The sequence below is a fragment of the Astyanax mexicanus genome, chromosome 23, assembly GCF_023375975.1.
Source record: "Astyanax mexicanus isolate ESR-SI-001 chromosome 23, AstMex3_surface, whole genome shotgun sequence".
NCBI lineage: Eukaryota > Metazoa > Chordata > Actinopteri > Characiformes > Acestrorhamphidae > Astyanax > Astyanax mexicanus.
In genome coordinates this window covers 28,464,793-28,489,868 of record NC_064430.1, presented here as the reverse complement: position 1 = coordinate 28,489,868, position 25,076 = coordinate 28,464,793, and the positions used below count along the sequence as shown (strand labels likewise).

At 36.4% G+C, this 25,076-nt stretch overlaps 2 protein-coding genes across 8 annotated transcripts in view; one reads left to right on the top strand and one right to left on the bottom strand.

The window, feature by feature from the left end:
- The window catches only part of LOC103023785 (B-cadherin), a 169,547-nt gene that overhangs the window by 132,954 nt on the left and 11,517 nt on the right, over nt 1-25,076 (bottom strand). The window lies entirely within an intron of this gene.
- Nucleotides 2,956-12,814, top strand: LOC125787185 (cadherin-1-like). Its single transcript, XM_049471049.1, has 3 exons — nt 2,956-3,111; nt 5,229-5,343; nt 12,259-12,814. Exons 1-3 carry the CDS (start codon nt 3,061-3,063, stop codon nt 12,525-12,527), a joined length of 435 nt encoding a protein of 144 aa, XP_049327006.1. The 5' UTR covers nt 2,956-3,060; the 3' UTR covers nt 12,528-12,814.

Sequence of the window (25,076 nt, the reverse complement as noted above, 5' to 3'; positions counted from 1 at the left end):
ACTTAGTTACTTTTAAAATCAAGAAATCCATAAAGTAACTAAGTTACTTTTTAAAGGAGTAATCAGTAATCAGTAATCGGATTGTAACTATACTGTTTTTAACCACTTGAAAGACCTAATAAAATGATTAATTAAGTAAATAAGTATTCATTTCAGTTACTCACCTGAAGCAAAATGATCAGAAGGGATATAAGGACCATGCTGTGTTCTGTACCCATCCAACTGCAGTGCTGATGAGTGGGTTCAGGGTGATATTAAAAAATAATCATGAAGCTGCTGAAAGCTTTAGGCTGTGCGCTGTGATGCGTGATGCTTTCTGAAACGTTCAGTTTTTATCTGAAGCCACTTTTTCTTTAAACCGCAGCTAATCAGCAGAGTTTCAAAACCACCTGTGAGAACCGAGGCCTTGTACACATGACTGCATTTCCTTTAAAATCTCTTGCAAATCTCAATACTCAAGTGTTCAGTGCAATGGAGCTCTGTGTAAAAATATTCCCCAATTCTGTGAAAATTGTCTGGAAAGGTAAAAAAAATTAAAATTTATTTCAATTTAAACAAATAGAAAAAAAAACACAACTACGCAATTTGCAGTGCAAATAAAAATGTATACAGTTAGGCCCATGCAAATTTGGACAGTGATGCAATCTTCATGATTTGGGCTCTGCATGCCAACACACTGGATTTGAAATGGAAAAAAGAGAGAAGTAACTGGTGTGTTTAATTCAAGGGGAACTGTTTAGGAATCACAACCAGTTTTCTTCAAAAGCCTCCTTATTTCAGGGCCTTAAATGTAATTGGACAAGTTAGCTTTTCCATAAATAAAATGTTAATTTTTAATACTTTGTTGAGAATCCTTTGCAGACAATAATTCCCTGAAATTTAGAATCCCTGGACGCAGGGACGTGCACAGGAATCTTGAAGGGCAGTTGTTCTAACCTGAAGAAAGGGCAAGGGCAACCCCCCACCCTCAAAAATAAAAATAAAATAAAAAAATACAGTAACAGAACAACCTCAGAGGTTTTTCACTGTAAGCACACTGTCTTTATTGAAATATTGCAGTGTGAAAATGTACGCAGTGTAAAGTGTTAAAATATGAGGATGCTTAATCAATTAACCCACTGTCTTCTATCTTTATAATCCTGCAAAGTCTCTCTGCTTCACCTGTTGCTTGTTTTTTCTCAGCCAACTCTGCAGAGATTTTCTGCATTAACACAGCGTGCATGTGAATAATTCGAATAGTGCTTTATGTCCGTCATTCATCTTGCTTGATAAAATGAAATGTTATCAGCTGCATGTAACTTCGTTTGGTTAGCCTCCCACAAAACAACCTGAGCCGTGTAAAACGTTGACTGCAAGCTAGCTGGCTGCCCGGTCGTGTGCTGCGCTTTTTTTTTTTTCTAGTGAAGCGTGCTGCGTGTCCCCCACTATGCCCGCGCCCCTCCTTTTTGCCTCTCGAGGTGTCTGAATCTGAATGATTGACTTTGTTTTACGAAACTTCAATCAAAATTATGAATTATAAAGAAAATCTTGTTGAAATATGAAATCATATTTGCCTATATTATTTTTTCCCCTCCCTCGGAAGGGCAATATCAGCCAAGGACGGCAAAAGGGCAGTTGCCCAAGCACATTGGGCCATAGCGTCTGCACGTCACTGCCTGGACGTCAACAAACACTGGGTTTTCCCCTTTATGATGCTTTGCCTTTACTGCAGCTGGCTTTAGTTGTTGCTGATTTGTCTTAAGCGAGTGAAATGCTGCTCAATCGGATCCAAAACTGGTGATTAACTCGGACGCTGCAGAATATTCCACTAATCAATCTTGCTGCGTTTGGTTAAATCTGAGCAGAAAGTAAATCCCTGTTATTTAAGAATTCACCCTCCTGCTTCTGTCTTCTGTCACAATAAACACTACTGTCCCCAAGCCTCTAAAACCCATGCACACCCAAACCACCAGCACCATGTTTAACAGAGGATGTGAAGAGATTTGTGTCGTTCCATCATTCCAGTACAGGCTGGTCTTAGTTTCAGCTGTCCAAAGAACACTTTTCCAGACCTGGCATCTTTAGATATTTTTTTCTAATAAAGTCTTCTGTTTATGGTAGACTGAGATAGTAATATACCACCTGGAGAGTGTTTTTTTTGTGTTTTTGTTCTTAATTAAGCGTCACAATCACGCTCATTGTTTTGTTTGTTCTAACAAGATGCAAAAGATGGATCCTCTCATGATGACAGTAGGAGAGAATCCTGGTTTCAAGCATTTAATAAAAGAGCTCGAGCCCTGTTACAATATTCCATCCCAAAAACTAAACATGGTTAAAATGAAGATTTGTTGTTATTATGAAGTTAATAAAGGCGAGGCTATACAGAATGCCCAGCCTCTTTATTTATTCAACCAACCGTACCGAAAACGTACCGAAAACGTACTGAAATGTGGGGTTTTTCTGTACCGTTACACCCATAGTTTTCATACAGCCTCTAATATCATGATTTACCTGACAGCTATTCGTCCAATATTTACACAGAAATGTTTATTAGAAATGTTTGATACCTGTTTTAATGGCCCTGATAACTGTTTTAACTAGTGAACTAATAAACTAATAAAACTGTGCTAATAGGGTAAAGCAGTTCAGCAGAGTAAAGTATAATATATTGTGATGTACAGGACAGAAGAGAGTTGTACAGAATTGCAGGAGAATGCGGACGGATGAACAGACGGACGGATGGACGGACAGATAGATACAGCTGACATCATGAGTGGATATAGTGAATACTGCCCCTCAGGCAGGTTATCTGTGTACACAGTGAGGCAGACAGGGACTTCCCACATTGAAATTCCACCTTACCTTATTTGGAACTGGATGTAAGGATGAGTTCACCTGTGTAACAAAACAAAAGGAAAAGTAAATCACCTCAGTAGTTCTGCTTCACAGTTCTCCATCCAGCTCTGAGAGGAGTTCCACTCCTGAGAGGAGTTCAGCTCTGAGAGGAGTAACAGCTCTGAGAGGAGTAACAGCTCTGAGGAGCGGAGAGTTCTGAGGATTATTGGGTTTATTTTCTGTTACATGGAGACTTTGAGGAGTGTACAGCTGGGGGTTCTTCTCGTTCTACTGCAGGTATGTTCTGCTTCATGTTCTGGTGTTTATATTTATAATTTTGTAAGGGAATTTTAAACTGCTCTCTCATTTTTGTAAAAATAAATTAAAAAAATACAGAGATTTGAGTTGGATTAATGCGCCCTGCAGCCAAAAGTGCTTCCTCATTATTTGAACTAAATACAATACTAAAAACACAATATCTAGCTTATATATGATTTATATATTTATTATATATATTATATAGGATTTATATAGATTACCCTTATATATTTACTGTTCGATGACTTCCCGATATATAGGGAAAACAATATATGAACATGTACATTTATACATTTAAAATGTTAAATTTCACAAATATTGCATTTTATTCCAAAATATATTTACACTAAACACTAAATTTACTGAAACATAATAAACACAGATATCTTTAAGGTAAGTATTAGCACATATGCCTTTAACTGAGTTTCATTTGAAGTAAAACAACTGTATTTTAATAAAATAATAATTAAATAAAACAACTTACTTGCCAGTTACATTAATGCTGAATTTATGATAAAAAGTACATAAAACATTTAACAGGAACATTTTAACAATTTATGGTGGGACCTGTTTTAAAAATATCAGTAATAATAGAGGAAAACTTAACAGTAAAAATTAAAAGTGTATTCATAAAATATATTTGAAAATGTATGAAAGTGGTCAAAACCATGATTATTTAATGTGTTAGTGTTTACAATAAAAAAATGATGCAATGTATTTATTTTACATATAAAGAAGTATGTTTCTATATATTCTTTCTATATGAAAAAAACAAACAATAAATGAAAGAATATGAAGAATACCTTTCTGTATTATTTTGTTGACTTTTCAACAATGAAGTTTTGTGATTTTGCGATTATTATATTTTATGATGTAAAACGACACACACTATCCTTAAAATGTTGTGGGTAAGTTTTCAGTAGAAAATCTCTAAAATCATTTTAAAATGTTGTGCAGTCCAAGACTAGGTTTTATTCCTCCAGTAGGGCTGGGAGATATAAAATAAAAAAAATAAAAAAAATAAATCATATTTAAATATATGAGAGATTTTCAATCAGGTTTTTTTTGTAAAAAAAAAAAAAAACAGCAACATTTAAAGTTATACACAAGCTATTGTTTCCTTTTACATTTTTTTATTAATGGTTACAAATGTTTTGTCAGTTAAGGAAAATAGTAAAATATGTAAATCACTTTCACTTAAAATAGTTTTTTACAGGTTTCAAACAGAAGCAAAAAAATGTCTACTAAGATTCACTCTGCAGCTTTTATATGTAAAGATGTACAATCTCCATTATAAAAAAAATCACATTAAGAAAACAATTCTATTAATCAAATTGACATTTTGATTTACGTCCCAGCCCCACACTCTGATATAATAACTGTGTCTGTTTCAGTGGCTCTTATTACAGACAAATACAGCTCTAGAAAAAAAGAGACCACTCCAAAATGATGAGTTTTTTTTTATTTTACCAAATTGAAAACCTCTGGAATATAATCAAGAGGAAGATGGATGATCACAAGCCATCAAACCAAACTGAACTGCTTGAATTTTTGCACCAGGAGTAAAGCAGCATAAAGTTATCCAAAAGCAGTGTGTAAGACTGGTGGAGGAGAACATGGTGTCAAGAGGCATGAAAACTTTGATTAAAAATCAGGGTTATTCCACCAAATATTGATTTCTGAACTTTTAAAACTTTATGAATATGAACTTGTATTTTTTTGCATTATTTGAGGTCTGAAAGCTCTGCATCTCTTTTGTCATTTCAGCCATTTCTTATTTTCTGTAAGTAAATGCTCTAAATGACAATATTTTTATTTGGAATTTGGGAGAAATGTTGTCTGTAGTTTATAGAATAAAACAACAATGTTCATTTTACTCAAACATAAACCTATAAATAGCAAATTATTATTCCAGAGCTGTATTATAACTATAAAATAACTCAAAATACTGAGAAATTTACTATTATTAATTAATTAGTTGAAATATTGGTAGTATTGGTCAGTTTTATATTCCTGCACTTTTGGGCCTCATTCAGTAAAAGTGTTTATGTGTTTGAAGAAAATAAATGGCGTTTTTTTCTCGTCCTTTATTAAAGGTACTCTCCTCCAGCTTTGCTGAACAGACGCCATGTTTAAACGGATTTGATTCAGAGGTTTTCACCTTTAAAGTGGACAGACCTTATCTTCACAGAGGCAGGAAGCTGGGCAGAGGTAAGAGGTTATTGCACACAATCAGATTTCTATCTATTCTGTCTGATTTTCAGTGGAATTCAATTAGAAAATTTGTCATGAAAAGTTGCCCTAAAGGGATGGAAAAGTCATGAAGGAATCATGGAAATTTATTGGTTAAAACGTGGATGAACCCTGTAGTGACGTGCCCGGCCTCAGTGCTGTAGGCTATAAGATCAAGTTTCTGTGTTTTGTGTTGCTAAGTGTATATAGACTATATGCTGGCTGGGTCTAACATTTGCATTACTTCTAGTTTATATCACTGACAATAAAACAATTAAAAATCCCAGTTGTTCCCTTAAATTAACAATGAAATATAGGGTTGTGCTCACTGCATTAATTTGACCTGTAAAACAGGTCACATTTTTTATCTTATATAGTTTTTCATTCTAAAGGATAGTCAGCAGAACACACATTTAATACATTCAAATTAACTTAGTATTTAATAATTAAAGTTCTTCAATATGAAAAATGAACTCTCTGAACTAAAGATTTCTAGTTGGCACAACTGTTAGTTTTTTTCAAAATTTAAAAATCTAGTACAGCTGCCTTAAAATTTTTCTCAACTTTTGCATTGTTACAGTGTAAAAAAACAATAATCCAGGAATTTCTGAAAACCTGTTAAATAATAATGGTTTGCATCACAATGTTATTAAACCTTTTCTAATACAGTGTTCCCAGCTAGACAAATATTAACATTATAAAAACGTTAAAAGTTCACATTCACAAAACTAAAAATTAAAAACAATGATACAAGTGATGTTGCAGCAGCGTTACGTTTATTTCAACTTTTATAAACATTCTAAGAAAGTCCAGAAATTATGACAGACTGAATATTCAAAGAATGTTAACTGTAACATTCAGAAAACTTTATACTAACCAAAAATTCACTTGCTGTCTATCTCTGTGTTTCTAGTAATATCTTTGTAATTACACAGCACATAACAATGATTTGAACATTTCTTAAATCTGTAGCGTCTCCTCTTACAAATTCATCTTATCATATGATCATATATGACTCACATCCTGGGTTTCAATGCGTGCACCGGGGTGTCCTAACTTTTTTTGTTGGGGGCCAGAAGGAGAAGTCACGGGCCAAAGACTCTTTAATAAAACAAATAATGAAATATACCACTTTAAATATGGTGAATTGCGCACTCTCTCCGCTTTTAGACTCTGGCCCATTTTTCTGCGCTAGAAATGCGCACTCTCTCCGCTTTTAGAATCTTTCCCCCGTTTTTCTGCGCTAGAATTGCGCACTCTCTCCGCTTTTAGAATCTTTCCCCCGTTTTTCTGCGCTAGAAATGCGCGCTCTCTCCGCTTTTAGACTCTTTGGCCCGTTTTTCTGCGCTAGAAATGCGCACTCTCTCCGCTTTTAGACTCTTTGGCCCGTTTCTGACACCTAGCGTTCAAACTTTGAATCTCACATTATAAAAACCTGCTGAACAGCGGGACAACTTTCATTCTATTTCTAAAATACCTTGTGTTTGGACACCCCTGATGTAACACCAAATTACTAAAAAATTCACATCATGCAGAACACATAACACACAAAACCCTCCCTTTCCCTTCCATGAGTGTGTTGATGGATTACCAAAAATTAAACTAAATTACAATTAGGACAGTACAGAAAATAAATGATAGCAGTTGTATTTTTGTTCAAAAAGATCAAAGAAACTCTCTAAAAAATCATGAGCTAGTTTTACTTAAAAATACAGTGCAACATTTTTGCAACCTTATTTTTAAGTATAATCCACAAAGCTTTTTTAATCATTTTTACTTCATATAATAAAATGACATTACTTACCGTAATAATAATTTAGCAACAATGTTGCACTATATTTTTAAGTGAAACTAGCATTTTTACAAAAAGTCATAAAATTACATTAGTCTAAGTTTCACTACATGCCTTTACTTCGAAAAATATGTTTTTTCAGTAGGTATAATTAAATTGTATTTATTGTAAGATGGATAAGAGTAAGATTTTATGTTACTGCTTGTTAAGTCTTAGATCATTTTAAATCAACATAATTTATTTTAAAAGTGTGTCAAACCATGCCAGTTATAACTATAGTGCTGATCAGGAGATCGCTGGTTCGAATCCTGTTCATGCAGATTGCCATCAGCTACCAGAGCACAATTGGTCTTGCTCTCTCTGGGTGGGTACAGTAGATGGCGCTCTTTCCCTTCATCACTCCTAGGGTGATGTCTATCAGCACAAGGCTGCGTCTGTGAGCTGATGTATCAGAACCGAGTCGCTGCGCTTTCCTCCGAGTGTTAGCGCTGTGATGCTACTCGGTAATGCTGTATATCAGCAGCAGTTCGAAAAGTGGCGGAGTCTGACTTCACATGTATCGGAGGAAGCATGTGTTAGTCTTCACCCTCCTGGTGTTATGGCATTACTAGTGATAGGGGGAGTCCTAATTAGTGGGTTAGGTAATTGGCCGTATAAATTGGGGAGAAAATTGGATTAAAATTTGAAATAAATTTGTTTGTGTGGCGATTATTACTTTCGGATTGGGTTGTACTGGCAGTAGTTTTGGTTGTTGAATGAGTCGTGTAGAGTAGAGTGTCTCAAATGTTTCTCAGACTACTGCCTGAAGTGGTTTTATTGATTGGATTTGTATCAGTTTTATGTGTTTTGGGTGTGTTTACACTTAAGATTTGGTCTAATCTAGATATAATCCTGATACTCGAGACACATGAAGTGACCAGGTGTAAACAGGCACAGTGTTTTTAACAGGCTTTTTTCCACTGCCTGATAGATTCTCATTACAGAAGATCTGATTTCATTGCTTTTACACTTGTGTGAAATGTGGACTAGTTTCTAAGCACATCTGAATGTGGATTAAGTGGGGTGTTTACACCTCTTACCCCTGGACTTTTTATATTTACAAGTGAAAACTGAATGGGAATGATGTGATCAAACAAAAAGTCATGTTAAATCTGAGAGGTAAACAGGCTCAGCGTTCTCTTGTTTATTCACTTTCTAGCATATCTAGTGATTAAAACAGTCCAGTCTGCTAAACACATCGCCCAAAGCAACTGAACCTGTTTGGTCTTGTGCTTTCATGGTCTGTTGAAGAATTGTTATGCTCAGGTAAATGTTTCCACTGTCGGTTTAAAGTGCAGCCCTGCGTGTACTGTGGATCTTCCTTCTGTTTAAGGAAAAAAGCATTGCCCTCGTATTTCAGAGGAATAAAAATAAAGTGATTTGTAACTTTTATATAAAATAAAGTGGAGTCAAAGTAAAAGTCTCCATCAGTATTAATTTTTTCATGAAGTACACTTTCTTTAAAATACTTGGGCTAAGTACTACCGTATTTTACTCCTCTTTCCCGCCATCCTCCCATATTAGTATTTTCCCGTAAATTTCCCGTATTATATTAAAATAAAAAAATATATATTATTGAGGAGACAGGGCACTGACCGCTCTGTGTCTCTTAACCAATCGTGGAGCCGGTTCAAGGAGAAAGTCCCGCCTTTCAGGAGAAACAGCCAATCAGCTTGCAAAGGAGGGTCAGTGCGGGGAAGCCCCCCGTTGCTGTGAGTTCAGGCAGCTAAAAGAATGTTTTTAAAAGAAAGGTAACGGTAGGCTAATCATGTAAACTGTGATGAGATGCATTATAAACATGGCTATACATATTTATAAAACTCTATAATTCATCATAGCCATGTTTATTATGCATCATGAACTGTGATTATAATGCATTAATAGCTGTAGTGTTTATAACATGTTATACGTCAATACCAAGAAACTCAGTCCCAGCTTGTAGACTTGTATCATGACTAAAACAGTTTCCAACTTATAAACACACCCTCAGTAATCCTATAGATACATTTTAACCACCCATGAATTATTCTTGTCTTGAATATAGTATTAGTTATAGTCAATTATAACGTATTATAACATGTCTTTGTGCACTCTAAGTAAAGTGACAGACTTTCATTGTGGGACTAGATATTTAACGATAGCTATATACTGTTTTAACATGTATATCATATGCATAGCTTATAATGTTTTATAATCACAGGTCATAATGCTTAATAAACATGGCTATAGTGGGTTATGCATTTTTATAAATATGTATAGCCATGTTTATAATGCCTTATGAATGCATTATAATATTTTATGAATGTAGTTATAGAGTCTAATAAAGATGACATTCATAGAAAGTGTTACCTTAATTTTAAACCATGATCTTAAGAAAGCATGTGCATATTATATTAGATAGATTACTGGCTGATATTTGATGGATCTACTCCAGAAGAGTAGAATGACCTAGCGACTCTGGACTGCTGCACTGAAATATCTTAGTTAATAGTTAATAGTTGTTAAACATTTTCTGTGTTGTCTGTACTTGAACATACAGTGGCTTGCAAATGTATTCATACCCCTTGAACTTTTTCACTTGTTTGTCACCTTACAACCACAAACTTAAATGTATTTAATTGAGATTTTAAGTGATAGACCGATACAAAGTAGCACGTACTTGTTAATTGGAATGTAAATTATTCATGGTTTTCATGGATACATTTTAATCAAATACAAATCTGAAAAGCAAGGAGAGGATAAGAGGTTAGACAAGCAGCCATTCTGCATCACGGAAAAGTAATACTGCTCATCACCCTGAACACATAATCCACTGTAAAACATGGTGGTGGCAGCATCATGCTGTGGGGGTGTTGTTCTTCAGCAGGGACAGCAGGGAAGCTGGTCAAAGTTGATGGGAAGATGGATGGAACGAAATACAGGACAATCCTAGAATTAAACCTGTTGAAGGCAACAAAAGACCTGAGACTAGAAAGGAGATTCACCTTCCAGCAAGACAATGATCCTAAACATGAAGCCAGAGCTACAGTGGAATGGTTTAGAATGACTCAGTCAAAGTCCTGACCTAAATACTACTGAGCTTCTGTGGCAAGACATGAAAATTGCTGTTCACAGACGCTCTCCATCAAACCTGGCTGATCTTGAGCTGTTTTATAAAGAAAAATGGGGCAAAAAATCTCTAGATAAAAGTCTGTAGATGCACAAAACTGGTAAAGACAAACCCCAAAAGAAATACAGCTGTAACTGCAGCAAAAGGTGTCAGCTAATACTGAATCCTTTTTTGTTTGATTAAAATTGTAAAAACAATCCTTTTCATTCCACTTTTCAATGATGTGCTACTTTGTGTTAGTCTATCACTTGAAATTTCAATAAAACAGATTAAAGTTTGTGGTTGTATGGTGACAATACACAAAAGACTTAATGGGGTTTGAATACTTTTGTAAGACACTTTACCTGACCCAGGTTATAAGGAGCTTGCTATTGAGTTTAATCTGGTGTGCTAGGACAGCATTTTGCATTTTACAGCATTTGTCCTGAAGGCACCCTGTCCAGCCTATTAATCAGTTAATCAGTTAATTACCATAAGCCATGTAAGAGTGGCATTGGGTGTGTCAATAAAACAACCACAATGTACAAGACAGAAAGCCTCCAGGACAAGGTCTGAGAATCCCTGTGTTACACTGAGAAAAGCACAAAAACCTGCACTGGGAACATTACAAGAGCAGCCATCAAACAGACAGTCTATTCAGATCAACATTTTTCTCTGTCGTTCTTAAAAACTCAGTGAATTCCAGTTTGGCGCCCCAATACAATGCCACCATTGCAACAGCCAACTGGAAAAAGTTGTTGAATAACATGAATCACATTATTTTTAAAGCAATTCAGCCATGAAGTTTTCAACCATGTAAAGTTATAGAATGGAGTGAATGATTCAGTGGCGTGAAGTTCATATTGTGGGTACCCCTTCTGCAACACCCCATACCCACAGACATACACATAGACGAATATTACAATAACTACATATTCTCTGTCTTGACCTGAGTTATATGAACTTAATACACATTAACAATCCACAACTACAGCTAAAAACGACAAAAGTACCATGTACAACCCATCTGTGCAGTAAATACACACTAATGTGCACTCTTAGAAACACGCTGTCAGTCCTGACGTTGTCATTCTGCCTGCTATGAACTGCTATGACACACACACTAAAGACACCAAGATCACGTGACCCTACAGCTTTTTAACTCGCCGAGCTTCTGACTGCCCACACCTGTTCCTTTTAGTATATATACCCCTTGTTTTCAGTAGCCTCTCGCCCGGTATTGAATCTAGTTTCTCGCTCTTCTACGTAGTGTTTCTTTTGTTTATTGCTCTTTGTTTCTGACCCGTTTATATTGCCTTGCCATTTTCACTTATTTTTTTTACCATTGCCAACCCTTGTTTTTTATTATTAGACATCTCTTTTTGCCTAGCCCTGTTATCTGTTTGAATATCCCGTGTATGGCTCTTTTTGTCTGCTCTCACTCTGTTACGTTGTTAACTGTTGCTGCCGTTTTGATTCTGACCTTGCCTGTCTCTGACTACTCCTGTAAGTGTAATCCCTTTCTTTAAAAGCTGTGTGTCGTGCATCTGGCCACACGCTGTACAGTGAGCATAAGTGCCTGGAGCAGTGGGCAGCCATCATTGCATCTTCCATAGAGCAGTCAGGGACGACGGCCTTGTTTGAGGGTCCAACAACTACAGCTTGCCAAATCCAGTTTAAAGCATCTTATTAATAAAAGTTTAGTATGTTGTTTCAGGGTGAGCACATCCAGTGGTGGAGAGCTTGAGCTCGTTTTTGTGCACTTATTAATCTCTACTTCAGTAGATAGCAAAAAAAACCTTTTTTTAAAACATATAAAAACCTGTTTCTGTTAACAGCATTTAGTGGCAGTTTCCCAACCAGAGATAAAGCCTAGTCTTAGAGATTTCCATTTGAAATGAACATTTAGTATATGACTAGGTTTAATCCCTGACCCTTAATCTTTTACTATTCATATGTTCCCTATTTCTTTCAGTTCTCTTCAACGACTGTGCTGGTAGAGGATATAACATTTACAGCTCAACTGACCAGCACTTTCAAGTGGATATTGATGGCACCGTGGAACTGAAGACACAGCTTACTCTACATGAAGTTCAAGAATTCTCTGTCCATGCCTGGGATTTAGAGGGAATGAGGTACACTGCGTCTGTGAGAGTGGAAAATGTGGACAAAACCAACCATCACTATGCCCAGCTGGAAGAATCTAAGAATGTAAGCACATCACAGATGTGGCAGAAGAACTAGAATGTCCTTTACTAGATAAGTCCTGAATTGGAGGACTTTCTGATATTTAGACCAGAAGATGTTTGGCTTCCTTTGGCTCTGCACAGACCAAGTACCAGTTTTCCAGAAATGTTTTAGTATTTAGATAAATCTAAGAAATTGAACTTTTAAATGTGAGGCTCAATCCAGCCCAACCCACATACTCAGCTCTGCTGCTCATCCCACAAATACATGTTCCTTACAAATGTGGCACTGTTCTAACAGTATATAAATTATTGGCAAGAAGCATTGTTACAACAAAGAAACAATCTACCAAACACATTTCCTTACTTTTGTGCTGTGTGGTAATTTGATGCACATCAAAACATCAAAAACATCTGATGGGCTCAAATGGGCTCATTAAAATAAATCACCACACACAACACACACTTTTACACCAAATGTCACTGCTAGTAGTGCTGCATAGGACTAAATATGTGACAAATAAAGCATTTAACTTAAACTAATAGTGAGTGATGTTAATGTGATGCATGTCTCACAGTATTTAGTCAGATGTTCTGGTGAAGTTGATCAGAAATGTAAGAGGGACAGCCTTAATACTCAAAAATAGCGGGTGGCATAAAACACATTCTGTAGACTTTATGGTAAATTTTCTGTTTTCACATAAATTCACTGTTTGTTACAGTTTTATTACCATGTTACACCATTGTTGTTTCTTTCCTATTAAAAAAATGTGGAGTCAATTTTTGTGATTTAGCCTTTACAAGGTTGCCCACAGAATGTGTTTAAAATTGGATCATTGTCAACCAAACCATTGTGCCATTGTCCTTTTGTCATTGTCAGTTTGTCTACAACAGGGGTGTCCAAACTTTTTTTGTTGGGGGCCAGAAGGAGAAATATATTTGAAGACTCTTTAATAAAACAAATAATGAAATATACCACTTTAAATAATACATTTTTCCTGATTATTTCATTTACACACCATTTTACTTGACTTACTATCTTTATCTTTGACAGTTTTGTGTAAACTAAGATTTTTCAAATTGATGTTTAATTTCATGATGTCTCTTAATATTAAACTCCTTAATTACGGCAACTTTTAGACTCTTTGCCCCGTTTTTCTGCGCTAGAAATGCGCACTTTCTCTGCTTTTAGACTCTTTGCCCCGTTTTTCTGCGCTAGAAATGCGCACTCTCTCCGCTTTTAGAGTTTTTGTCCCGTTTTTCTGCGCTAGAAATGCACCCCCCTCTCTGCTTTTAGACTCTTTGCCCCGTTTTTCTGCGCTAGAAATGCACCCCCCTCTCTGCTTTTAGACTCTTTGCCCCGTTTTTCTGCGCTAGAAATGCGCACTCTCTCCGCTTTTAGAGTTTTTGTCCCGTTTTTCTGCGCTAGAAATGCACCCCCCTCTCTGCTTTTAGACTCTTTGGCCTCACATAAAAAATCTCACATAAAAAAAAAACTGCTTAACAGCGGGCCAAATTTTATTCTATTTGTAAAATACCTTGCGGGCCGCTCCAAAAAAGGAAACGGGCTGCAAATGGCCCACGGGCCGTAGTTTGGACACCCCTGGTCTACATGCTGAAAATTGTGTTCACAATTTAGTGAAATTTGAAGTAAAGTGATTAAAAACAAAAGCAAAGCTGGGAGAAAAGAGCTGCATGACACATCTGTGCTAGAATAGGTTGGTGTTGGATAGTAAGAATGTAAAGAGATTTCAAGATTTCATTTTGCAAAATTGTTTTACCACTCAAAGTCACATTATATTTATTTCTTAGAGAAGTACAAATTTTCTGAAGTTGCTGAGAACAAAGAGAAGTTGGGTGATTCCACCACTCAATGTCCCAGAGAACCAAAGAGGTCCATTCCCCAAGGAGATCGCAGTGGTATGTGTAGACGATCTCTAATTTAAACTGAATCTTCTCTATGTACCTGTTGTATTTTGTACTAATCTGTTTAATCTGTTTCCAGCTTAAGTCAGATTATGTGAAGGAAACTAAGATGATCTACAGCATCACTGGAGAAGGAGCAGACCAGCCTCCAAAGGCTTTTCATTATTATTTTCATTATTAATAAAAACACTGGTTCACTCTATGTAACAAAGCCTCTTGACCGGGAAATCAAAGATAAATATGTGGTAAGAGACTTTAGACCTGCTAGTTAATGTTAAAGCCTATAATTTTCTCTTGAAACCCAGAAAACTATTTAACACTTTTGTTTCTTTTGTTGACTCCAGCTTAAGTCTCATGCTGTTGCAGCTGATGGTGAGGTTGAGGAAAAAACTATGGAGATTATCATCTATGTAATTGATGCAAATGATAATAAGCCCATCTTCACCCAAAACCCTTTCCTTGGCAGTGTTCCAGAAGCTTCACCTCGAGGTAGCTTCATTGATTGAGATAAATATCTAATATTTTTATGGCTTTAAATTTAGTTTTTCTTATTCACTTTATAATGTCTCATGATCTTTATTTCCCTCTCTCTCTCTGAAGAGTTTGAGTTCATGATAGCCAATGCCACTGACGCAGATGATCCTGACACTGACAATGCAGAGGTCAGATACTCCATCATCAGTCAGGATCCACCACAGCCAGATCCACACATGTTTGTCATTAACTCGATTACTGGAGGGATTAGAGTGAACTCTGATGGACTGGACAGAGAGGTGAGAGTAGAAATCAGGGTTATGAATATTGAGTTGATGTGGAATGAGTTAATAAAGTAGTTTAATTCATGAACATAATCTCTTCCAGAATTATCCTGAGTACACCTTGCTGATCCAAGCTGCAGATATGATGGGTAATGGCCACGTCACCACTGGAACAGCTGTTATTACAGGAACTGAAAGCAACGACCATGCTCCAGAGTTTGAAAATAAATCGGTAAGATAATATAGTTATATATACCTGTGTATATATATAGAAAAGTTATACATACAGTAGTTAACAGCAAATACACTGCCTGGCAAGAAAAAAAGTCACCAGTCGCCACCTGGATTTAAGTAAGTAAATGATGTGGGGTTGATGGTTGATGCTGCAGTTGGTCTGCAGGTTTAGGTTCAGCAACAGTATGTGCTGAAAGAATGAGCTCAGCTGACTACCTGAATATACTGAATATAGACCAGGTTATTCCATCAATGGATTTTTTCTTCCCTGATAAACACGGCCATATTCCAAGATAAGACAATGTCAGGATTCATGGTGCTGGAATTGTGAAAGAGTTCAGGGTTCAGGGAGCATGAGATCATCATTTTCACACATGGATTGAGAGAGAGTTCACCACAGAGTCCAGATCTTAACCTCGTTGAGAATCTTTGGGATGTGCTGGATGGAGAAGAGCTGCTTTGTGCAGTGGTCAGACTCTACCATCATCAATGCTGCTGCAAGATCTTGGAGAAAAATAAATCCAGTAACACTGAATTGAAGTAAGTCTTGAGAGATTGCAGAACTTATGGAAACAATGCCACAGTGAATGCTGTGTGACCTTATTTTTGGCCAGGCTGTGTAGTAAATAGTAAGATATACAATCGTCTTCTTCAAGTGTTTTAGCAAGTTTAACATTTATTTTGTTTATCTAGTTCACAATCAGATCAAAAAAGGACACGTACAATAGACAAATGCAACATAAATTACAACTTTAAAGTTTTTTCTTATAAACCAACAAACTTTGTGTGATTTCCTCATTATTTAACCCCTTAAAGATTACCACTCTCAAGAACAGACGTTTCAAGCACCTGTGGATGTGAACTGCGACAGGACTTGTCCGAGGGAGATACTGTAATCAGGTTTCGACCCAGAAAATATGGTGCACACTGTGAGATGAGTCAAATCCAGTATGCCAAAACAGTAGAGAACAGTATACCAAACCCTTTGTTGTTTGTCCACATGTTTTTTTTTGGCATGCTGGAGTTGACTCTTTTTATGTCCTGTCACAGTCCTTCAGCTTTCAGTGGGGGATTTTTCTTCACATATCATTTCAGGTACCGGACAGCATTCGTCGACAGTAACCTCTTTCTGCCACGCCCAGTTCGCGTTTCCACTGTGCCTTTAGCTTTAAACTTATGCTCCAAACTGTGGCTGTGACTGAAACGGCTCCCTATTCACTAGTTAGGGCACTATTGAGTATTTCAGCCATTTTTCTTTGAGTGTCCGAATCGTAAGGGGTAATTCGAACGTGATTTCCAGGGCACTAAAAACTCCCATAATGCATCATGATTTATAATAAACATCGCTGCTTACTAAGCGTGCTAAATGTGTCCCAAAAAATGCATTGCGGGTTTCACTACTAAGCAGCGGACAGCGAGCCACCAGGGTTGCCAGATTCACAGAGGGATTCAGACAAAACCAATTCACTGGGTAAAAAGTGTTTCTAATCTGCCAAAATACTGAGAAAACCACCCAAACAGCTTATGTTCGTCACATTAACAATATTACAGGGTTTATTCCAACATGATCTTAACTAAAACACCTTAAATATCTTAAATATCACTAACTACAAAAAACGATATTTAAATGAGTTTATCTGCATGTTTTATTATGTGTTTTTGTGCAAAAAAGTAAATACAGTGCACAAAAATAAGCTTGCAAGCAATGAAAGAAAGAAATACATATAATAACGAACATAAACACAGCTTCAAATTTCCATCAGGAGGACTTAAAGCTCTGTCTCTGCCAGGTTTGATATCTAACTACAACACTGATGAGTACCCTTTCCATCAGCAGGACTTAAAGCTCTGCCTCTGCCAGGTTTGATAGCTAACTACAACACTGATGAGTACCCTTTTCATCAGCAGGACTTAAAGCTCTGTCTCTGCCAGGTTGGATATCTAACTACAACAATGATGAGTACCCTTTCCATCAGGAGGACTTAAAGCTCTGTCTCTGCCAGGTTTGATATCTAACTACAACACTGATGAGTACCCTTTCCATCAGGAGGACTTAAAGCTCTGTCTCTGCCAGGTTTGATATCTAACTACAACACTGATGAGTACCCTTTCCATCAGCAGGACTAAAAGCTCTGTCTCTGCCAGGTTTGATATCTAACTACAACAGTGATGAGTACCCTTTCCATCAGGAGGACTTAAAGCTCTGTCTCTGCAGGGTTTGATATCTAACTACAACACTGATGAGTACCCTTTCCATCAGCAGGACTTAAAGCTCTGTCTCTGCCAGGTTAGATATCTAACTACAACACTAATGAGTACCCTTTCCATCAGCAGGACTTAAAGCTCTGTCTCTGCCAGGTTTGATATCTAACTACAACACTAATGAGTACCCTTTCCATCAGCAGGACTTAAAGCTCTGTCTCTGCCAGGTTTGGTAGCTAACTACAACACTGATGAGTACCCTTTCCATCAGCAGGACTTAAAGCTCTGTCTCTGCCAGGTTTGATATCTAACTACAACACTGATGAGTACCCTTTCCATCAGGAATACTTAAAGCTCTGTCTCTGCCAGGTTTGATATCTAACTACAACACTGATGAGTACCCTTTCCATCAGCAGGACTAAAAGCTCTGTCTCTGCCAGGTTTGATATCTAACTACAACACTGATGAGTACCCTTTCCATCAGCAGGACTTAAAGCTCTGTCTCTCCAAGGTTTGATATCTAACTACAACACTAATGAGTACCCTTTCCATCAGCAGGACTTAAAGCTCTGTCTCTGCCAGGTTTGATATCTAACTACAACACTAATGAGTACCCTTTCCATCAGCAGGACTTAAAGCTCTGTCTCTGCCAGGTTTGGTAGCTAACTACAACACTGATGAGTACCCTTTCCATCAGCAGGACTTAAAGCTCTGTCTCTGCCAGGTTTGATATCTAACTACAACACTGATGAGTACCCTTTCCATCAGGAATACTTAAAGCTCTGTCTCTGCCAGGTTTGATATCTAACTACAACACTGATGAGTACCCTTTCCATCAGCAGGACTAAAAGCTCTGTCTCTGCCAGGTTTGATATCTAACTACAACACTGATGAGTACCCTTTCCATCAGCAGGACTTAAAGCTCTGTCTCTCCAAGGTTTGATATCTAACTACAACACTGATGAGTACCCTTTCCATCAGCAGGACTTAAAGCTCTGTCTCTGCCAGGTTTGATATCTAACTACAACACTAATGAGTACCCTTTCCATCAGCAGGACTTAAAGCTCTGTCTCTGCCAGGTTTGGTAGCTAACTACAACACTGATGAGTACCCTTTCCATCAGCAGGACTTAAAGCTCTGTCTCTGCCAGGTTTGATATCTAACTACAACACTGATGAGTACCCTTTCCATCAGGAATACTTAAAGCTCTGTCTCTGCCAGGTTTGATATCTAACTACAACACTGATGAGTACCCTTTCCATCAGCAGGACTAAAAGCTCTGTCTCTGCCAGGTTTGATATCTAACTACAACACTGATGAGTACCCTTTCCATCAGCAGGACTTAAAGCTCTGTCTCTCCAAGGTTTGATATCTAACTACAACACTGATGAGTACCCTTTCCATCAATCTGCTTATGTGTGGCTCATTATGGTTCTGTTCACATCTACAGGTCATTTCCATGCCTGATTAACCCCTTGTAACCCTTTTTGTTACTCCTTTACTTTGTTACTTGTATTTAATTCAGCAAAATTAAGCAATTTTACATTAAAATTCTTTACACATGCTTGCTTCACCTAAATTGCAAGCAATATAAACAGCTTACATGGTTAATATTTGCCCTTTACCTTTCTTATGTTACATTTCTTTCAAAAAGTGCTACTCTTTTTTTATTAGTTTTTTAATAAAATGTAAAGGAAAATGAATTAAACTCAAGATATTGAGTAGAAAATTTGTTTACAATTAAATTTGTTAAATTTGACCCGAACACCACACAAGGGTTAAAAACACCTGATTGAAATGTATGCTCTTGAGAGTGGAATTCTTTATTCTTTAAGGGGTCGAATATTTTTTGTCAATGAGAAAATCACAAAAAGGACATTTGTTGGTATATTAAAAATTATATTTTTGCTTTTATCTTTTATACAAGTCCTTATTTGATCTGTTGTGAGCAAGATGTTAAATTAGCTAAAACACTTTACTGCAGCGGGGGTTGAAACATTTTAAACACAACTGCATATGGAAACAGAACTTCGGTGTGTTCAATTTAAATTTGTTAAATTTTGTCATTTGTGTTTTACAGCAATCTGTAATTTATTTATTACTTTCAATCAGTTTGTTCAGTGTATTTACACTGAAGAATGTGACTACTGACTGTTTTAGTAATGTAAGCTTTTTCTTCTTTCAGTACACTGCATCAGTCCCAGAGAATAAAGTAGGAGCTGTGGTGGTGAAGCTACCAGTGACTGATGGAGATGAACCTCAGTCTCCTGCCTGGATGGCCAAGTTCAAGATCTCTGGTGGAAACAATGGTGGATTTTTCAGAATTAGCACAGGACCCAACAAACAGGAGGGCATCATTACTGCTGTTAAGGTACTACAGTGTCTAACACTGGCTCACTGACTCCTGCTTCACTAGTTTTTAGTTTAGTTAGCTTCATGGGTTGTGTGTTCATGTTCTGTGTGATTTTCTTTTTAGCCATTGGACTTTGAACAGAACAACAAGTACACTCTGCTGGTGATCGCTGAGAATGAAGTTCCGTTTGCCAACCCCCTTCAGACATCCACTGCCACAGTCATCGTGAATGTTCAGGATGTGAATGAGGCTCCAGTGTTTGACCCAGAGGAGCAGATCATTTCTAAACCTGAAGATGTGAACGATAACGCTCCTGTTGTTGAAGAGAGGGAGATCAAAGTGTGCAATAAGGACTCTGTTCCAGTTTCACTCTCTGCAACAGATAAGGATGGGCCTCGTTTTGCTGCTCCATTCACTGTTGAACTCCAGGGAGATGGCAGGAATAATTGGACTGCCAGGATGAACGACTCAAGTAGGGATTCTTTTTTGTGGACATACTATTAGATTTCTATGTATGTGAGCTGTATGAAATATCATTGTTTTCTCTGTGTCCTTCATGTAGATAAAATTATACTCACGCTTAAGACTGCATTACAACAGGGAAAATACAATGTGGTTCTGATGGTGTATGATTCCGGCCTCCACCACCAAGACAGCACTATCCTTGCCTCTGTATGTGACTGCACTGGAGAAGACTTGCAGTGCTTAGACAGGGAAATTGCAGGCTTGGGCCTATCACCGATCCTTGGAATTCTGGGGGCTATACTGGCTTTGCTAAGTAAGATGATCAGGTCATATCTTGAGTCACATATACAGTATAAAATATGACAATGTGTTTAAGGAGGTGCATTTTGGAGTCTGGTTTTATTTGAATGTCTACTGTGCTCTTTCATACAGTTCTGGTCCTATTGCTACTCCTGTATCTGAGGAAGAAGAGATCAGTGAAGAACCACTACTGAGCTGTGAGGAGATTACTGCAGCTAAATGTATCACTTAGAATAGAACAATAATATTATACCGGTGCCAATGATTGTGAAAAATTACATTTTGCATTAAATTCTGAACAAAAATGACATTTTAACAGTATTGCAAATTTGTGGGATGCACACATTTATAGCTACTGAAACTGTTTTGGCTAAAATGTGAAATATATGCCTACGTTTACTTTGGGGCCAAAGTAAACTATTTGATAGCTTTAAAGATCTTTTGTGCATTTACACAAATTAATGTGTGGTACAGATTTAACAGTCAGTGATCGATAATCTACTGAACATTTTGTTCTAGCTTACTTACTGTTCTAGCCTTTTCTAAAATTCCTGCCATTTTTTGAACAGTGAAAAGCATTGTGGTGTAACCATTTTTTATTTTGTATGTTATTTTTTTATATTACATACAATACATTTTATATTACACATTTTTTTTATTACTCATTCTGTTTAACTTTTTGGAAGTGCACCTTTTGAGTCACTATATTGTTTTGAAGAATGTGCAGAACTTAGCCGGCTGATAACGACCCCACGGCTCCACCTTACGACTCTCTGCTGGTGTTTGACTATGAATGGGGCGGTTCGGAGGCCGGCAGTATCAGCTCCCTGAACTCCTCAGACTCTGGAGACCAGGACTACGACTGTCTGCATGAGTGGGGCCCACGCTCCTCATGTGACATGTTTTGGCTGTAAAAGATGAATGCTGGACAGGAAAATGGGCGATGTTCACAGTTGGCCATTTTTTTTCTTGAAAATCTCTTAAATTAATGGCTGATCTTTAGTGTGGTGTTTTTTTTTATATTATATATACAACTTGCAATTGGCCACCTTAAATACCTTTTCTCATGATTGGATACACCTGGCTATGAAGCTCAAAGCTCAATGAGGTTACCAAACCAAATTTGTGCTTCAGTAAGTCAGTAAAAAGTAGTTAGGAGTATTCAAATCAATAAAATGATAAGGGTGCCCATACTTTTGCACCGGTCAAATTTTGGATTAATGCATATTACACATTTTCTGTTAGTACAATAAACCTCATTTCAATCCTGAAATATTACTGTGTCCATCAGTTATTAGATATATCAAACTGAAATGGCTGTTGCAAACACCCAAATATTTACAACTAAAAATGATTAAGATTAATAGGGGTGCCCAAACTTTTTCATATGACTGTATTTGGACTGGACTGGACTGGATCTCACCCTCTCTTTCACACACGCGATTTGGTAAAAAAAATCCATGCCGCCTGTGTGCACGTTTGTGTTCATTCTTAGGCCACTCGTTCTAGATTGTGGGCATCAGGGAGCCGTTATTGATATGCGGTAGTGTACTATTATGCTTTACTGTAGCATTGCAACACACTCAGAAGGGAGACACTGGGTGTAGCATTAACTCTCAACTTTAATTAACACCGCTTCACTCTCCACCTTGTACATACACATACAGGTACGTTCCTCAACTGTGTCCCACCAGATACCTGTACTATGCATAGGTTCCCATGCTCTCCATACAGGTAAAATCCCGCAACTTCCAGGACACTTTGCAAGGCTGCAATACCAAAAAATGTGAGGTGAGGTAATTCTGGTATTCTTGTGGTCTTCAGAAGAACCAGCTGATGTCCCTTCCTGTTGTAGATGTGAGTTGATGAGTGAAACCCAGGGATACAACTAAAATGTGTATTTTATCCTAAATACTATGGAATTATTATAAAAAATATTTTTTAAAAGCATAGATGGGATTTGGAGTCACAGAATAATGAAAAAAAAAAAAAAACATCTCTGAAATGTTTTAATAATTATATTTCACGGTAAAGTTCTAAGTAGTTCTTATTAATGTTTGTAATTACATACGTATCTTACTTTTGCACTTGGGTCAATGAACAAGACACTGTGCTTAATAATAAAATGTATTTTATAGATTTGGCCAAATATACCATAAACCAAAGGCTGAGTGGGCCCGGGCAGAATAATCCACACACTTAGCAGAAGGGATGGGCAGTCTACCCCACCCTGCTTAAAAAAGAAAAAAGAAAACAAAATGTTAATATGATAAAAGTATAAAAAAAAGGGGGTGAATAACTTGGTTTTCTGTTTTAATTGTTTGGTTCAAAATAGCGTCAATAACTGTAACAGTTAATAGTAAAAGGAAAAAAAAAGATTATTTACAAGTTGTGGAACAGTCTGTTTGAAAGAGTTATCCTAAAAAGAAGAATAAAACACTTTTATCTGAGAAAGTGGATGTAGTATTAGGGTAATTGCATTTATTTATTGGAAAATTACTACAGTTTTAAGTTCTGCATGTGTGCTATTACAGTTTTAAGTAAAATTTTACATTATGCATGCTGTGTGAATATGAATATTGGATACAGTAAGCTAAATTCATTCACACCTCCAGACAGAAACAATCATACATATTATGAGAAGAAAGGCATTTAAATTCTGCAGTGCAGAAGGACAGAAGGACAGAAGGACAGATGCGCTGATGGTGGTGTCCTGGAAGTGGGCGCCTGCATCGTAAACCCTCAAAATAACAGTGTACTCTCCTTTTTCCAGTGCAGACTTCTTCAGCGTGAGTATTATTCCAGTTCCTGCAGTAAAAAGAGAGATAAGGTTACTCATCTCTGGAACAATACGTTTTTTTTATTCTTTATTTCAAATGTTTTATTTAGTTCACAGGTGAATAAAATCAATTGATATTAGCAAAGTGTTTAATTTGTCATGTGTCAGGTCAAGTCATGTCAGCTTTAGTTATAAAGAACATTAAAAAGACTTCAGGTGACAACTAAAGTACTTTAAAATAAATATAATATCAGAATTAAAACCAATAATAATTTATTCCAAAGGATTAAAATACCAGGGACCTCATTTATAAACAGGCCTGAAATATCTCACGCCTCTCTCAAGTATCTCAAGTATTTATAAAGAAATACTTGGCGTGAAAACGAGCGCACATTTAAGCAAGGTTTGAGGCGTCCGTATCCTTTCAAAAAATTGCTAAGAGGGGAATTAGTGACACCATGTGGTAAAGCACGGAAGTGCAGGTACATGCCTAAACCTTTCTGAAGGACAGTATAATAATTAACATTCTGCATAAATCAAGATTAAAAACGTAAGATTAAAAAAGTTAAAATATATTAAAATATAAATATACTTGTCTGCATGTATAAGGTTTAAGGCTTGCCATATCTTATTCGCCTTTTATTATTTTAATGCTAACTTGTGAATTTTACTTGTAGTTTATTATTATTTTTAATTTTTTTTGTTTGTTTTATCTTAAAAAAAAATCTGAAAGTGCTATTTGTAAATAGTTTTATTATTATTATTATTATTATTATTATTATTATTATTATTATTACTGTACTTAATGTTATGATCAATGTAGCTATAATTTTATTATTATTATTATTATTATTATTATTATTATTATTATTATTATTATTAATAATAATAATTGTATTATTACTGTAATTAATGTTATTAGCAATGTAGCTATTTTTACTTCTTCTTCTTCTTCTTCTTCTTATTATTATTATTATTATTATTATTATTATAATTATTATTATAATTATTATTATTATATCTATCTAAGGCCAGTCGCATGGGTGAGGTTTGGGCACTGCTTGGGTAAGCCATGAAACAGAATATTTCAGTTTTAAATAATTCAGTTTTAGTTTTACAGTTTTTTTACACTTTTACACTTACACTTTGTGTGTGTATTTGACAAAATCTGACAAACACAGAATAGCTAGTAAGCTAGCTACTTAGCCATCTTACTAAAAATGTTTGTGGGACATGGTGCTGTTTAGCTTGAAGATAGTGCTAAGTAGCTTTGAAAAACCTCTCAATAACAATTCTAACACATATATACTGATACCTTTTATTAAAATTGAAAAGTTTATTTTCAATTGTAGTTTAAGATACTAGTGAGGAGCACGTTTGCCTAGTAACATCAGCGCTGTCTAAAAAAAAAACCCATCATGCTAGCTAGCTAACGCTGCCCTTTTTAAGCCGGTGTTCCTGACAACAAGCATAAAATGAAATATCTAGTGAATATAACAAATTGTGTTTAAAATACATCTTACTTTCAAGTGATTTTGTGTAATGAATTAGCTTGGTACAGGGCCACAGTTCATCTTTTTTGTTATTTCA